The 15,984-nt window shown below is 41.7% G+C and overlaps 2 protein-coding genes across 2 annotated transcripts; one reads left to right on the forward strand and one right to left on the reverse strand.

Annotated features, from left to right (window-relative positions):
• Window positions 1–3,028: 3,028 nt before the first annotated feature.
• exoc1l (exocyst complex component 1 like) lies at window positions 3,029–4,934 on the forward strand. The gene is made up of 3 exons (XM_061680674.1): window positions 3,029–3,149; window positions 3,515–3,696; window positions 4,665–4,934. The coding sequence occupies exons 1-3, from the start codon at window positions 3,029–3,031 to the stop codon at window positions 4,932–4,934; spliced, it is 573 nt and encodes a 190-aa protein (XP_061536658.1).
• A 974-nt stretch (window positions 4,935–5,908) lies between these two features.
• LOC133404604 (uncharacterized) lies at window positions 5,909–14,620 on the reverse strand. Its single transcript, XM_061680653.1, has 7 exons — window positions 14,554–14,620; window positions 9,167–9,213; window positions 8,660–9,045; window positions 8,494–8,547; window positions 8,194–8,403; window positions 7,661–8,091; window positions 5,909–6,373 (listed from the first exon to the last, which is right to left on the reverse strand). Exons 3-6 carry the CDS (start codon window positions 9,042–9,044, stop codon window positions 8,054–8,056), a joined length of 687 nt encoding a protein of 228 aa, XP_061536637.1. The 5' UTR covers window position 9,045; window positions 9,167–9,213; window positions 14,554–14,620; the 3' UTR covers window positions 5,909–6,373; window positions 7,661–8,053.
• Window positions 14,621–15,984: the final 1,364 nt, after the last annotated feature.

The following is a 15,984-nucleotide window of genomic DNA, read 5'->3' on the forward strand; positions in this document are numbered from 1 at the left end:
GACATATAACACAGGAACTATATATATATATATATATATATATATATATATATATATTATTTTTTTTTAATGAAAAAAAAAACGCACAGAGGCATCTTTCCTGTATCATGAATAGATAGTGAGAATGGTTATTTTGACAACAGGACCAAATCTTTGATTTGGATTCGATTTTTGAATTGTGACGTTGGTGGCGTTGGGGTGGCCCTGCCTGGGAGAGAGGGGTTTCCCCTTTTCCTCGGCATCCAATCACAAACTCTATAGGGTGTGACGTTTCACCGAGTCCTGGATCGAGGTTCCCCTCACTTTATTGACTTCTTTCTCCCCACTTTTCAGCCGTTGTAAACACACATTGAACACATCCATGTGCACGTTCCCACAAGCCCTGTATTCGGAATTATGCCTTTACAAAGGGAATAACGCTATTTTGATTCCATTGATTGGCACTGTCACAGTCTGACAGAGGTATTATTTTATGCATTACTTTATTGTTGCGGTGGCAGTTTTCAGTGATGTAAAACAACACTGCATCGCACGTTTTCCAGTGATGTATATGAGCATCTCAAATACGCTAAGGTTAAATAAGTAAATACATGATTGACCACTGCAAATTGCATTACTCTTTGAAAATAAGTACCTCTTGTAAAGTCAACATTATTGATCCAACTTTTATATTAGACCCTATTAGATGCACGGGTACACCTTAAGATAGATAGGTTGAAACATTTGTAGATAATCCATTCATCCCGTGAGGGAAATTAGATTGTCACAGCAGAAATAGTCACAATTTCACCCAAATAGGAGCAACCAACAAAGCGAATACAATTATCTTTTTTATATACAAAATAACATTTAACATTGAATCGCGTCAAAACCTGCTATTGTGCTATTATTTTCGAATCGAGAATCCGATTGATTTTGAAGCTACGATACGTACTATAGCTAAGGTCGAAGTTCAAACCAGTATCCCTCGGGCACGAAAGCATGTCAAAGGTCAGTTTGTTGGTTTTCTTTCGACTTCCGGCACACAAATGTCATCTGCCAGTTTCTTTCTGAAATTGTTCAACTTCATTACAATCTTCGTAGGATGGGCATTCAACTGCATTTTCTTCACTGACAATGAGGCAAATTAATAGTTGACTAATTGATTATTATTATTATTATTTTTAAATATCTAATAATTAAAGGGGTGGAATCATTTCTGAATGTTGAGAACTCCATGCCATCAATTTCACACTAATGACAGTGTGTGTACTGATCAATGAATTTATTGGTATGCCCATCACTACTTCATGGATGGATAACAGGAGGACTTGGATGGGGTGGCGGCACGGTGGACGGCTGGTTAGGGCATCTGCCTCACAGTTCTGAGGACCGGGGTTTCATTCCCCGCCCCCGCCTGTGTGGAGTTTGCATGTTCTCCCCGTGCCTGCGTCGGGTTTTCTCCGGGCACTCCGCTTTCCTCGCACATCCCAAAAACATGCACGGTAGGTCAATTGAAGACTCTAAATTGCCCGTAGGTGTGAATGTGAGTGCGAATGGTTGTTTGTTTCTATGGCTGGCGACCGGTTCAGGGTGTAGCCCGCCTCCTGCCCGATGATAGCTGGGATAGGCTCCAGCGCTCCCGCGACCCTTGTGAGGATAAGCGGCTCACAAAATGGATGGATGGACTTGATGGGGTTAAATCTCCTGATAAGTAAGTAAAATAAACCTCATGTGTTATTCATGACATTCAACACGTGTTTCCTCCCCTGGCTACTTCCTGCCTGTAGCCGCTCATCTTTCCATCTCAGAGGCAAAAAGCCTTTCGAACAAAATACCATCAGGACCAACAACAACGAGAATAAAAGCACTTAGCGGTGGAGCGACCCATCTTATTTTTCACAAATGTGACAAATCCAATTGAGCCACATTGCTTTAAGGCCTCAAATCAAATCAGTCCTTTGGTCTGGTTCATTCCACTTGGGATTTGCTCTCCTCCTATTCAGGATCATGTTTCTCATAAAGTGGAACTATAGAAATGATCAATGCGTACCAGTACGGTTGTGTTCACTGATAATCGGGCAACATCTCTCAGCCTCGTCGTTAAGCGTAGCATCATTTACATGCTTGTAAAGGGAGTGCTTCACCCCGCACCTGTGCTAGAGGAGAGAGCCAATGACTGGTGAGGTGAATGGAAAGCGTGCAAGAGTGCTGCGGGACTTCCATTTCCTCACACAACAAGCGTTTAATCACAGAGAAACGCTGGGCAAGGGGCAACGTCGATACGGGAGTGAGTGGAGGGGAGACAGAAAAACCGGAGAGGAACCAACGTTGGAAAGGATTGTCCTCGAAGTGCCTTCATATTTTCTTTTATGTTTTACATTCTGTAACATAATCAGCACATTTTGTGGACCTCTTGGTATACTGCACTTTTTGAATTTGAAGTACACCCCCTTGTTATTGTGTCTATTTAATATTTCATTCAATTTCAATGTATGCAGTGTATTTTGTTTTCCTTATTTTAGTTATTTATATTGTTTAGTCATATTTGTCCTATATTTTTTTATATGTAATTGTATTTTTTATTTGTATATTATTGTTAGCAAAGTAAGAATTGCCACTGTGTTTCTAAATGTGCATTTGACAATAAACATCTTTACTGTTAAATATTTGCAGAAAACTGTTACGATCGTGAGGAGTATCATCCTAATGGGGCTTAAGTGACGTGATCAAATGATGAAGGGCGTTCTTGTGCAGTCTCTCCAAAGTTTTGGTTTTATGAAGTTTGTAGAATAGGAAAGTAGCAAGACATGGACGATCACACTTGATTCGTGCAGATTGGCGCATGGACAGTGTGTCCATGTGTGTGTGTGTGTGCGTGTGTTCGTGTTTTCGAGAAAGCACTCATTTCACGCACCTAACCAGAGAGGAAAAAAACCATCCTGCCCTCCCCACCATCTGCCGTCAGGTGTTGTCCTTCCATCTTTATACATTTGTTGCCCACATTTACTCATTGAGCCTCGACTGTGGTCCGCTCTCGACCCCGGTGATGTCGTCTCTTCTGAGGGAGGAGATGCAAAGGGTTTTATTCCGACCTGCAAAACAGAGACTGATGGAATTTATTGAGATTGAGGAACCGGAGATTGGGAGACACTTCCTCTGCGTCTCAGGTAAGTAACTTCGGGTGCTGTTGCTCGTAATGGTAACAGCATCTTACACAATATTATCTGAAAAATATTTGAATGATTACAAATGCAAATGTATTTATTTCTCTCCAGCCAATACTCGTCCACTTTAGGGACTCTCACTACTGTAACAAACAGCCACGACATGCACAATCCAGTACTAAGTGCTGCATTCAAATTGCTGCCTAAAGAAAGCTAATAATGTTCAGATTTGTCTGTCACAAAAGTGTTGACATTTAAGAATAATGTTGTAGTTTTTTTTTGTAGTACTGCACCGCATCATACTGAGATCTTTGGCTAATATTTGGACTTAGTCGTGTCAACCAAAATGTGTTGTCATGTTTCTGCAGTTACAAACAGCAAAAGGATGGTGCAGTTATGTATAGTGCGGTGCCAGATAACACAGACGCCCATTAAATCTAGATCCAAGCGGGCCCACACCAAACGCTCCAGCATCCAGGAGTGCTACAGGAAGACAGAAATCTGGTCCCTGCAAGACCTGACTCTGGTGGATGGACGAGACCCTGATGTGGTAATGTTTATCAATTCAGTCAACAACATAACTAAAGGTATATATTTGAGGACATTTTCTGCAGAGGTGACACAGTTGGCTTAATGAATTGATTACAATTTGAGGTAGATTGGAACAAAAGCAAAAGACCTTGTGCAGATGCTGGCTGAAGCTGGTGTGTGTGTCATTAGCCACAGTGAAATGTAAAGTACACTCTCCCAGGAAGAAGCCATGACTCCCAAAAGAAAGCCAGATTACAGTTTGCAAATGCATACAGGGACAAAGACCTTCATTTTTCTTTTTAGACATGTCCAGTGGTCTGACAATACTAAAATGGAACGGTTTGGCCATAAAGAGCATTGTTAATGTTTGGAGGGAAAAGCGGGGCGCTTGCAAGCCTGAGAACACCATTCCAACTTTGAAATACAGGGGTGGCAGCATGATGTTGTGGGGTGGGATGGGACCAGATGGGACTGGTGCACTTCACAAAATAGATGGCACCATGAGGCAAGAACATTACGTGGAAATACTGAAGCAACATCTCAAGACAATAATAATAGCCAGGAAGTTAAAGCTTGGGTGCAAATGGGTCTTCCAAATGGACATATGACCTGAAGCAGGCTGCCAAACCGGTTACAAAGTGGCTTGAATAACAAAGTCGATGCTTTGGCGTGACCATCGCAAAGCCCTGTTTTCAAGCCTATTGAAGCTTTTTTGGCATGTGCGAGCAAGGTGGCTTACAAACTTGGCCCAGTTATACCAGTTCTGCCAGGAGGTCGTGAAAAATTATCTTTAAAAAAGCCTTCTCTCATTATTCTGGTATTTAGCAAATACAAATAATTTTGGTAATCCTAATGGACCTAAAACAGAAAAAGTTTAGTCTGATTTGCATTTTGGCTGGATGAACTCAATTAACCCCGTACATTACAATGAAAGGCGCGAAGTTGCAAAAAGGGTTGGCTCTCAATATGTATTTGTCCCTCCCGCAGGATGACCCGTTTTTCTTGCTCCACTTTGACAAGGTGCGTACCGTGCGCGCCGTCAGCTGCTCGGCCAAATACGCTATCGTGCGTGCTCTGGTTGCTCTGAGTGAGCAGTACTGCGAAAGGTCACTCAACCTGGACAACTTTGACTGGGCCTACATCAAGCCCACGTCCTTCTACTCCAACAGAGGAGACTGCGTGGTGCTTTCACAGATATGCTTCTATGCCTTCAACTTGGTATGTCTGTCCATGTGTCCTGTGCCCCTGGAAGCATAACGGAGATGCGCAATGATGTTTGTGTGTTTAGGTCACAATGCTTTAATGTGATTACTGCACATATTAACATGCATTTAAATGGAATAATTCATTGAATGGAGTTTGTTGTGACATGACCTGATATTCATTTCCTAGGAATGATGTAAAAACGATCATTTGAAAATGGAAACACACAAAGATTTATAGAAATAAAGTGTTGCATATCAATATTTCTTTGTTTCCCAACTTGTGAAATCCATTCTCTCTCTGTACCGCTTATCCTCACGAGGGTCACGGATGTGCTGGCGCCTATATCCCAGCTGACTCTGGGCAAGAGGCGGGGTACACCCTGAACTGGTCACCAGCCAATCGCAGGGCACATATAGACAACCGTTCATACTTACAGATAATTCAGAGTCTTTAATGAACTGAACATCCATGTTTTTGGAATACGAGAGTAAACCGGAGTGCCCAGAGAAAACCCACACAAGTACAGTGAGACCATGGAAACTCTACACATGAAGGCCTGGATTGGAACCCGCAACCTCTGAACTGTGAGGCAGATGTGCTAACCAGTCGTCCACCGTGCCGCCCAACTTCTTAAATCATTGTGAGAGCTCATCAACAATGATCAGGTTTTCTTTAAACATATGTAGGGGAAAATTGAGCAAATGTGTTATTTCGGAAGTGTGTATCAAACTGGTAAGCTTTCGCAATTATCAGTAGGCTAGATTTAGAGTGTTCAATGTACAAAACATGCATGTTTTTTGGAACGTGCACAGGGAGGTCGCAGCTGAGATTCAAATCCCAAACCTCAGAACTGTGAGGCGGACAACAAGCAGAGGTGGACAGAGACAGTACACAAAAATAGTAATCAAGTAAGAGTACTGTTACATTAACAGACCATGACTCAAGTAAAAGTAGTCCTCCAAATAATTACTTGAGTAAAAAAGTACTCAGTGAAAAAAGTACAAGTACTGAGTATCTGGTGAATAACTGTTTTAAAAAATCAATTTTATTTTTCTTTAAATCAGAGCATGAACGTCAAATAAAATAAAAAAGAATAAAATATGAATCTGCAAATTGACGGACAATATCGCTTAATCTAAAACATAAGAAATCTTTATAAAATAAAAGTGATAAATAAAATCTTTATACAATAACAAATTCAGCGCCAAGAAATGGCCTCTTTCCACTTCTCTCTATGCAGAGATTAAAAAAAGAGGAACAAGGCTACACTGGGTATAAAGTCTACACATTGGGTTCAAATGCCAGACAGTCAAAAAATGAGATGAAGAAAGATCATTTCAAAACTTTTTCCACCATTAATAGCCTGTACAACTCAACTGTTCTTGTTTTTTTTAATATATATATATATATAAATACAATGAATACCAATTAATGAGGATAAAAAAATAAAATAAACAGCAACATCAGCACCTGATCTCTCCTCTGACGGCCTGCAGAAGGAAAGAAACAAACAAACAAAGACTATTAACACATCACTTCAAAATCTCACATCATCGTGAAAGTTTCATCATTCAAATCACGTCCATCTCATGGTCGTCATTAAAAAAATATCTACTGGTATTTTGAAAAAGATTTCGATCCAAAATCTAACCCAGTCACTGTATACGTAACAAGCAAGGGAAGAAGTTACTGTGATGATAACTCATTTATTTGCAGCACGACAGTGTACAACTTCTTTAAAAAGATGAGCTGTGGCTTCTCCCTCAGGAGCTCGCAGTTGACGAAACACCGCCGTCCATCGTGTGTAAAAGAGCGTCTCTATCTGGGGACTAAAGTCTATTTTTATATAGTTTACAATTTTGTCTGTCTGTCTGTACTTCTGGACTCTATCCAGTTGCTTTGGCCGAGGTCAGTACTTTCCGAGTGCTTTCTAGTTTTGCCAGTCATGCTCTTAAGTTCCCTTGCTCGAGCTATACTGAGTGGAAAAACGGTTCCCAAACTCTTTCTGCCATGTTCTCGTGGCTTTGACAGGTGAAACTATTTTCAGGCCCCCCACCACTCACTCAGCATACACATCAACTTGTGAAGAGATTTAGTGCTCCCTTTTCTGAGGAGGCGGGAGTCCAAATGAAAAACAATAAGCAAAAAGATCGACCAAGCCTTGAGGTGTCAGGTTAGAAGACGAGGAAAACAACTAAGGCTGTGAGAAATTTGTTATTGTATTTTCATGAGTGAGTCATCTTGCTAGAAAACAAAAACATGAATGCATATCAAACAAGGCAAAGGCAACTAAAGCCCGGTACACACACAAAGACCATCGCGCAGTTTTTGTACCAATTCTGCCCCTTCCCGACTAAGCACCTCAAACACTCTTATGTCTTGTAAAATTATCATAAAAATGGTACTTAGTTACAGACTTAAGAGAGGATTCGTCTCGATTTTAGGGTCGGTGCCGAGAAGCTTAAATAATCGATGATCGATGGCAGAACAGAACAGAACTTTGTGTGTGAAGTGTTGATATTGTGTTGTCGGTGCACACCGCACACAATACGACCAACAAGGTTAAATGCCTGATTTTTTTTATCTTTATGTGTGGGGTCGCTCACAGATTAAAAAACAAAATAATCATAATCTTTTAAGATTTTAAAAATCCTTGTGTTTCTACCGGGCCCAAGTTACCATGTTTACCTAAAAATAATACAGCTTTAGTGAGTTTCACTTTAGTGTACACTTAGTAGGAGTCAAAAGTCTAATTTGCTCCTCTAATTTAGGCTGACCTTTACAGCTACGGTTCTTCCGTCTTTGATGGTCTCTCCCTCCTCCGTCGTCCTCCAATTCTGTCTTGGCTCAGCCTGAGCCAATTTTGTACGGCAGCCTCGACCTCAGCCTCTGTAACGTTCCTCAGGAGTCCATTTTTAAAAACTGACGCTACAAGAGAAATAAAGAGGTCAAAACCTAACCTCGCTTGGCGCAGGTCAAGGTGCATATATGCGGCCACTTAATTTTTGGTGTAGTCAGTGTTACAGTTTAGTAGCCTTACAACCAGTGCCACTAATCAACATCAGCTGCAATGCTGAATCAGTCAGTCTTCTGTCCTCTCCCGCACCAATTTAACTGAGTAGCAAACTCAGGTGCAAAGACCTTGTTGCACACTCGCCACACAGTTTTTTTTAACAGACGTTCCCCCAGTTATGGACAGCTTTGTGATCTGTAATGAAATAGAGCATACAAAAAAAGTGCTGTTAGTCCCGACAGCCCAAACCCCATTTAGATGCTGATAACCCATTGCGTGGTACGTTTAAGGACATACCACGTTTCTTAAAATTTCTGTCCCGACAAAGTCTCTCATCGAAGTTGTTCAGCTCCTCCAATGTGGAAATGGGGAGGCTCTTGCCATAGTCATTGCTCCTGGGTGGTCGGTCAGGAGCTCGGTTTGCACTGAGTGACTGTAGGGTAGCTGTTAAGCGGTCCACTTCGAGGTGAAGTTCTCCCAATTGTTCGACAATGAACCTTTCAACTGCTGTTTGAAAGTCAAAATCCTATCATTAGACTATTCCCAACAAAGCAGTTTATTAACATTGAGAGAAAGAAGAGGCTAAATGTACTATACCTGTGCAGTTACTTGGGATGATTTGATGGGTGTTAGGAAGGAGAGATCTCGGACCTAAGAAAAGCAAAGGATACAGATATACCAGGGTTATTGGACTCCAGTAGTTTGTATTTTTGTCGACACTGACTACCTGCCCCACAGACTCTAGCATCATCGAATAGCTTACGTTGAAAAGTCCGCAGTCCATCACTCACTGCAGTTGGACGATAGCACTTCAGAATTTTCAGAAGTTTGTTCAAAGAACTGCGTGTTATATTTTCTTCCACTGCCCACGTTGTCAAATTAGCTCCCAAAAGACTCCCCTCATCTTCCAAAGTCAAGCAGTTGTTATCAGAATTGGAAGATTCGTCAAACTCCACAGGCTCGGCAAAGGAGGATTCACAGTCCGTGAAGTGGTCCTCAACATCAGCAGCAAATTCGTTCTTAGCGTCAACACGTACTTCTTCAGTTGTACTGCCGGACGTTAAACTAGACTGGATGGACTCCGAGTGTTGATTAACTCTTGCCCTTGATTTTCGCCTCAATGTCCAGTAGGGGGGTGCTTTTGCCATACTTCACAGACAGACAAGCCAGGGACAGAAAACCAAACAGGCAGAACTGGCAATCAATCAGCAAAGGAAGGGCCCTCAATAACTCTGATAACAACTATGGGGCTAATATATGAGACATATACCTTTCTGGTGGGGAACAGGTGCCACGGAATAGAAAGGTGGAGGCGGTCTAATTTAAAGAGAAAGACAGGACAAAACACACAGCACATTCAAACACAAAATGAAAGCACTGAAAGAATTGCTCGGAATATACAAACAGTAGTTACCAAGGCAAGGCACAGCGCAATAATAAATATAAATACTGAGCACACACATTATTTAAAGAAACAACTCATAAAAATGTTTGGTGGTCGGCTCTGGAGAGCGCCGACTATGATCTATAAAAATATCCTCATTATCTTTTGAACAAAATGAAGGCATCCAGTATAATTTTTCATTGAAAAACACAGTAATGATAAAATGATGACCGGCGCTTCTATAAGGATTTAAAAAAAAAAAACCAAAAAAAAAAAAAAACAGTGTGAGGAACTTGGCCTGTGCTTGGGCCTCTTATTACAGACGGTATGCCAATAATACAAAGGAAATAAAGCTTTAAATGAATATTAAAAATGAAAACTGTAATTAGGAGTTACTTAGAAACCATAGCGAATAAAACGTGCACGGTGGCATAGTGTTTCTTTACAGGGGATTTTAAAGAAACAGAACGTTAGAATTGAACAGTCAGTTGTCAATTTCTTTGCCAGAAGAACCAAAATATTAACCTTATCTGGCTTAACGGACAGATTCAATACAAAGTCCGTGCAAACTCCCCAACGCTGCAGGTTTGTCTTTCCGCAACGCCAACAACAAGTGATTTCAAACACCTCCAGCCTCCGTTGTAACGTGCACAGCAGGTGGTTTCGCTTACGTTGTGTGTGGAGTGAGTGCCGACACTTCAGAGCAGTTACGAACGCGCAAGTCGTGAGGCTCTAATGTGCAGTTTACCAAAGGGTGGGTGCAAGACCTGAACATGATAAAACCAGAAAAATACCAACGCTGTCATTTGGACACAGCCACATGGAGCTTTTTGACAATCTGTTTCAAAAGTTCAGTTAAGCTATGTATATTGTAACATTCTCAGATATTATTCATTAATATGATTCTGACAACAAGAAGTCAATAAAGGCAGCTGTCAGATAATAACACATCCCATGCCCAAGGCCGACAGCGGAAAGAAATTACCATGCCAATTATCTGTACAATTGCATTCACGGCCAGGAATGCACAGCTGCCAATTTATGCAAATTCACTCCCGGCCGGGGCCAATATGTCTGAATTTCCATATTATTAAAACTATGTCAACGACATTACTGTGGGAGAATTATTGCAGTATATTGTGTAATAGGATAAAAAATAATTCTGCACACTGTTCAATTGCACAAGATAACAAAGGTTAATACATTATGGCTTCAATATTTGTCATTTTAATGGATTTATTGCATCAACCCTGTAATGGCGGAAAGGGTTGCAGCCACGATGCAAATTTCCCCATTGTGGTTATCTTTTCATCTTATTTTTATATTCTATTCTATTTGAATATTATTACAATATAGTCTACACTACTGGGTACTGGCCACTGTTTTTCCCTGCGTCATGACAACATCATGTTTTGGCCCTTTTATTTCAGTGACAAAAGTCTGTCGGTTCGAAACCAGAAATGCACTTTGGGGATATCTTTGGTGGAAAATTCAGTGCATCGCAAATAAAAAGCATTCATAAAGCAGTAGAACAGTATTACCTATGTTTCACCAGGGGGGCTATGTACATTTATGATGTGACTAAATGTGTTGGAAACAGTTTTTCTATTAACATAATAGATGTGGACAGTGTTGCATTGGCAAACTGGCCCATTAGGGTCATGATAAGCTGAAAAGGTGACAGGACTCTTGCAGTCTGTTTTTGGTACACAGGCCAGAACACCCATTCAAACTTCAAACATCTTCAGTTGTAAACAGGAGACCGGTAGTTGCAGGCAACATGGCGATAACGCTAATGTACAACGCGGCGTGACGTCACATTCAAGCACATTTAATAAATCGAGATAGGCCAGCGCGTCGTATCAGCCAGGCGCCCCAGCGTGACCACGTGGCGGCCATGTTGGGGAGGTCGAGGTTCCCAATAAAGGTAATACATGGACATTGTAATTAAACTGTAACTTCCTCATTTCCCAACCAAGTATCACGAGATTTACTTTTTTTTGTCAACGCGAAAACGTGGGCCATCAATAAAGTATATCATCAATGTATGTATTATTATTATTTTTTACCTTTATAGGTTACTCCCAGCTCAGTTGTTGTTATTGCACAGCGATGGTTTTAACCGTATGTAACACAATGTAACGGAATCCTTGATCTTTTCATTTGCTTGCCGTCGACACACATGGAATGTGGCCGCTGACGACTTGGACCCTCCTAGCTTCGTGTCGCCATAGGCACGCAGCTCAAAAGGGGCGTGCCGTAGCTAACGATTCATATCTGTTTTGCCGAGCCCTGCTGTTACCTGCCCTGGTTTTGTTGGAGAAAAGGGTGGGAATCTAAGGTGTAGCGTTTCCATAATTAAAGATGTCTCACAAAAAAAAAATGACGGTTGGTAAATCGGATACACACCGATTTATATTAGGTAGTAGTCCGTGAAAATCACTAATGCAGCCCTATGGGGGGGCACAAGTCAGTGCAAACTGTAAGCCGGTCCCAAGCCCGGATAAATGCATAGGGTTGCGTCAGGAAGGGCGTCCGGCTTGAAACCTTGCCAAACAAATATGAGCGTTCATCCAAAGAATAACATACCGGATCGGTCGTGGCCCGGGTTAACAACGTCCGCCACCGGCGCCGTCAACCTGCGGGGCGCCGTTGGAAATTCAGCTACTGTGGGTCGAAGTCAAAGAAGAAGAAGAGGTGGAAAGCGGGTTCTTCGGCAGAAAGAGAAGAGGAAAACACAGAGCCTAGAACTGAATGTGGGGACTCTGAATGTTGGGACTATGAAAGGAAAATCTCGGGAGTTGGTTGACATGATGATTAGGAGAAAGGTTGATATATTGTGTGTCCAGGAGACCAGGTGGAAAGGCAGTAAGGCTGGAAGTTTAGGGGCAGGGTTGAAATTATTTTACCATGGTGTAGATGGGAAGAGAAATGGAGTCGGGGTTATTTTAAAAGAAGAGTTGGCTAAGAATGTCTTGGAGGTGAAAAGAGTATCAGATCGAGTGATGAGGCTGAAATTTGAAATTAAGGGTGTTGTGTGATTAGTGGCTATGCCCCACAGGTAGGATGTGACCTAGAGATGAAAGAGAAATTCTGGAAGGAGCTAGATGATGTAGTTCTGAGCATCCCAGACAGAGAGAGAGTCGTAATTGGTGCAGATTGTAATGGACATGTTGGTGTAGGTCATAGGGGTGATGAAGAAGTGATGGGTAAGTACGGCATCCAGGAAAGGAACTTGGAGGGACAGATGGTGGTAGACTTTGCAACAAGGATGCAAATGGATGGAGTGAACACTTTTTTCCAGAAGAGGCACAAACATAGGGTGACCTACAAGAGCGGAGGTAGAAGCACACAGGTGGATTACATCTTGTGCAGACGATGTCATCTGAAGGAGGTTACCAACTGTAAGGTAGTGGTAGGGGAGAGTGTGGGTAGACAGCATAGGATGGTGGTGTGTAAGATGACTCTGGTGGTGGGGAGGAAAATTAGGAAGACAAAGGCAGAGAAGAGAACCATGTGGTGGAAGCTGAGACAGGACGAGTGTTGTGCAGCTTTTCGGGAAGAGGTGATACAGGCTCTCGGTGGACGGGAGGAGCTTCCAGAAGACTGGACCACTGCAGCCAAGGTGATCAGAGAAGCAGGCAGGAGAGTACTTGGTGTATCTTCTGGCAGGAAAGGAGAGAAGGAGACTTGGTGGTGGAACCTCACAGTACAGGAAATAATACAAGGAAAAAGGTTAGCTAAGAAGAAGTGGGACACTGAGAGGACCGAGGAGAGGCGAAAGGAATACATTGAGATGCGACACAGGGCAAAGGTAGAGGTGGCAAAGGCCAAACGAGGCACATGATGACATGTATGGCAGGTTGGACACTAAAGAAGGAGAAAATGATCTATACAGGCTGGCCAGACAGAGGGATAGAGATGGGAAGGATGTGCAGCAGGTTAGGGTGATTAAGGATAGAGATGGAAATATGTTGACTGGTGCCAGTAGTGTGCTACATAGATGGAAAGAATATTTCGAGAAGTTGATGAATGAGGAAAATGATAGAAGGGAGAGTAGAAGAGGCAAGTGTGGTGGACCAGGAAGTGGCAATGATTAGTAAAGGGGGAAGTTAGAAAGGCATTAAAGAGGATGAAAAATGGAAAGGCAGTCGGTCCTGATGACATTCCTGTGGAGGTATGGAAGCATTTGGGAGAGGTGGCTGGTTTTTGACCAGCTTGTTCAATAGAATTCTAGCGGGTGAGAAGATGCCCGAGGAATGGAGGAAAAGCGTACTGGTGCCCATTTTTAAGAACAAAGGTAATGTGCAGAGCTGTGGCAACTATCTAGGAATAAAGTTGATGAGCCACACAATGAAGTTATGGGAGAGAGTAGTGGAGGCTAGACTCAGGACAGAAGTGAGTATTTGCGAGCAACAGTATGGTTTCATGCCTCGAAAGAGGACCACAGATGCATTATTTGCCTTGAGGATGTTGATGGAAAAGTACAGAGAAGGTCAGAAGGAGCTCCATTGTGTCTTTGTAGATCTAGAGAAAGCCTATGACAGAGTACCCAGAGAGGAACTGTGGTACTGCATGCGGAAGTCTGGAGTGGCAGAGAAGTATGTTAGAATAATACAGGACATGTACGAGGGCGGCAGAACAGCGGTGAGGTGTTCTGTAGGTGTGACAGAAGAATTTAAGGTGGACGTGGGACTGCATCAGGGATCAGCACTGAGCCCCTTCCTTTTTGCAGTGGTGATGGATAGGCTGACAGATGAGGTTAGACTGGAATCCCTGTGGACCATGATGTTTGCAGATGACATTGTGATCTGCAGTGAAAGCAGGGAGCAGCTGGGGGAACAGTTAGAAAGATGGAGGCATGCACTGGAAAGAAGAGGAATGAAGATTAGCCGAAGTAAAACAGAATATATGTGCATGAATGAGAGGGGTGGTGGGGGAAGAATGAGGCTACAGGTAGAAGGATGATGAGGATGGAGCTGCCGGGCAATAGAGCTAGAGAAAGACCAAAGAGAAGGTTGATGGATGTCGTGATGCCAATTGGAAACATGGAAAAGGATGACGCGCTGTGGCGACCCTTAACGGGACAAGCCGAAAGGAAAAGAAGAAGAAGTAGTCCGTGAAAATCACTGCCGTTAGTCCAAGTGTAAAGCATGGCAGCCGGGATATGGCTGGACTCTTACCTGGCTCACTCGGTTTACTCCTAACTCACAAATTCATTACCTGTGACAACAGTGCCACTTTCTGCCATTTTAACTGAAATGCTAACTTACCTGAAAGAAGCGGCTTGCGTAGTGATGCCAGTTTGACACCGAAGCGTCAATACATGTTTCTTCTTCTACTTTCATTCCTGGGCGGATTGCAAACAACTTCTAGCTGCTACCGCCACCTACTGTCCAAGCGTGTGTAACACTCATGTGCTAACCTTTACAATCTAAAGTTTCCATCAGTAAATTAAACTGATTAAGGGTGATTTCTCCTCGCAACCTTAATCTAATCCCCTTTTCCCTCTGCCCCAATTATTGCAACTCACTTTATTGGTGACAAATTAAAGGTTGAGTTATTTTCTATTTTGGCGCAAGAATGAAATTTATCATTATTATTGGGTGAGAAAAAAAGAAACCAATATTACGATGACTTTAATCATTTAAATCTATCCATCCATCCATTTTCTGAGCCGCTTCTCCTCACAAGGGTCGCGGGCGTGCTGGAGCCTGAACTGGTTGCCAGCCAATCGCAGTAATAATTTAAATACAACACAAAAACGTTTAAAGTGTTCATAATGCATAAATTGCTACATAAACATACCGGTTTGGTCACAGTGTATAGAAAGAGTCTTAAATTTACTGCAATACTTGCTTTAATTGCCAATGATTATAAAGGTATGTACTCTACTTGTTTCCTTAGCTTTTTTTTTTTTGCTATATTATCAACTACAATTATTAGTATAGTTGACTCCCCCCCCCCCCACCCCACCCTTTCTATCCTTTGTTGGTATGTACTAACCTGAGCATTTGATTGGATCTTGATTTATCTCCATCAAAACAGATAAAAACAATAAAAAATATGAAAGGTTATCACTTAGTCCATATAGAATTAAGTACCAATGAATAACTGGGACAAGTGGCAGAAGTTGTGTTGGTGAATGTGTGCCAACACATATTTTTTTTCAATAGTTGCAACTATGTCATAATATGAGATACAATTCTCTCGCAAACCTAGAAATAATACATGATCATTTATCACCCAATATAAATCCCAACATCTTCTAAACAAAAATAAATCACATCTAAAGAAAATCAGCTGGTATTTACATCGTATTACCTTTGCAACTGTTGTTATTGTGAAACATTTAGGCATCTTTAATCAGTTAACTACTTATGTTACATTGTAAAATGCCATTGCCTGGAAAATAAAATAATGTAATTTAAAAAAAAACACACACACACATCTTATTTCATTAGATTTTATTTTAGCGACGGGAAAGTGCATTTTTGCTTTGAGTTTATACCATCGCGCGTGTTGCATCACAGTCTGTTGGATGGCTCCAAAACCAAAACAAACTCTATAAGCTGCCCTAAGATATGCCTGAACACTTAAAATATAAATAAATACATTAAAATACCCATGTAAAAATGAGTCAAACGTTACCATGTTTAATATCTGACTTTATCTTGTCAAATTTTAAATAATTGTATATATTT

Source organism: Phycodurus eques, chromosome 6, assembly GCF_024500275.1.
Source record: "Phycodurus eques isolate BA_2022a chromosome 6, UOR_Pequ_1.1, whole genome shotgun sequence".
NCBI classification, from domain to species: Eukaryota; Metazoa; Chordata; class Actinopteri; order Syngnathiformes; family Syngnathidae; genus Phycodurus; species Phycodurus eques.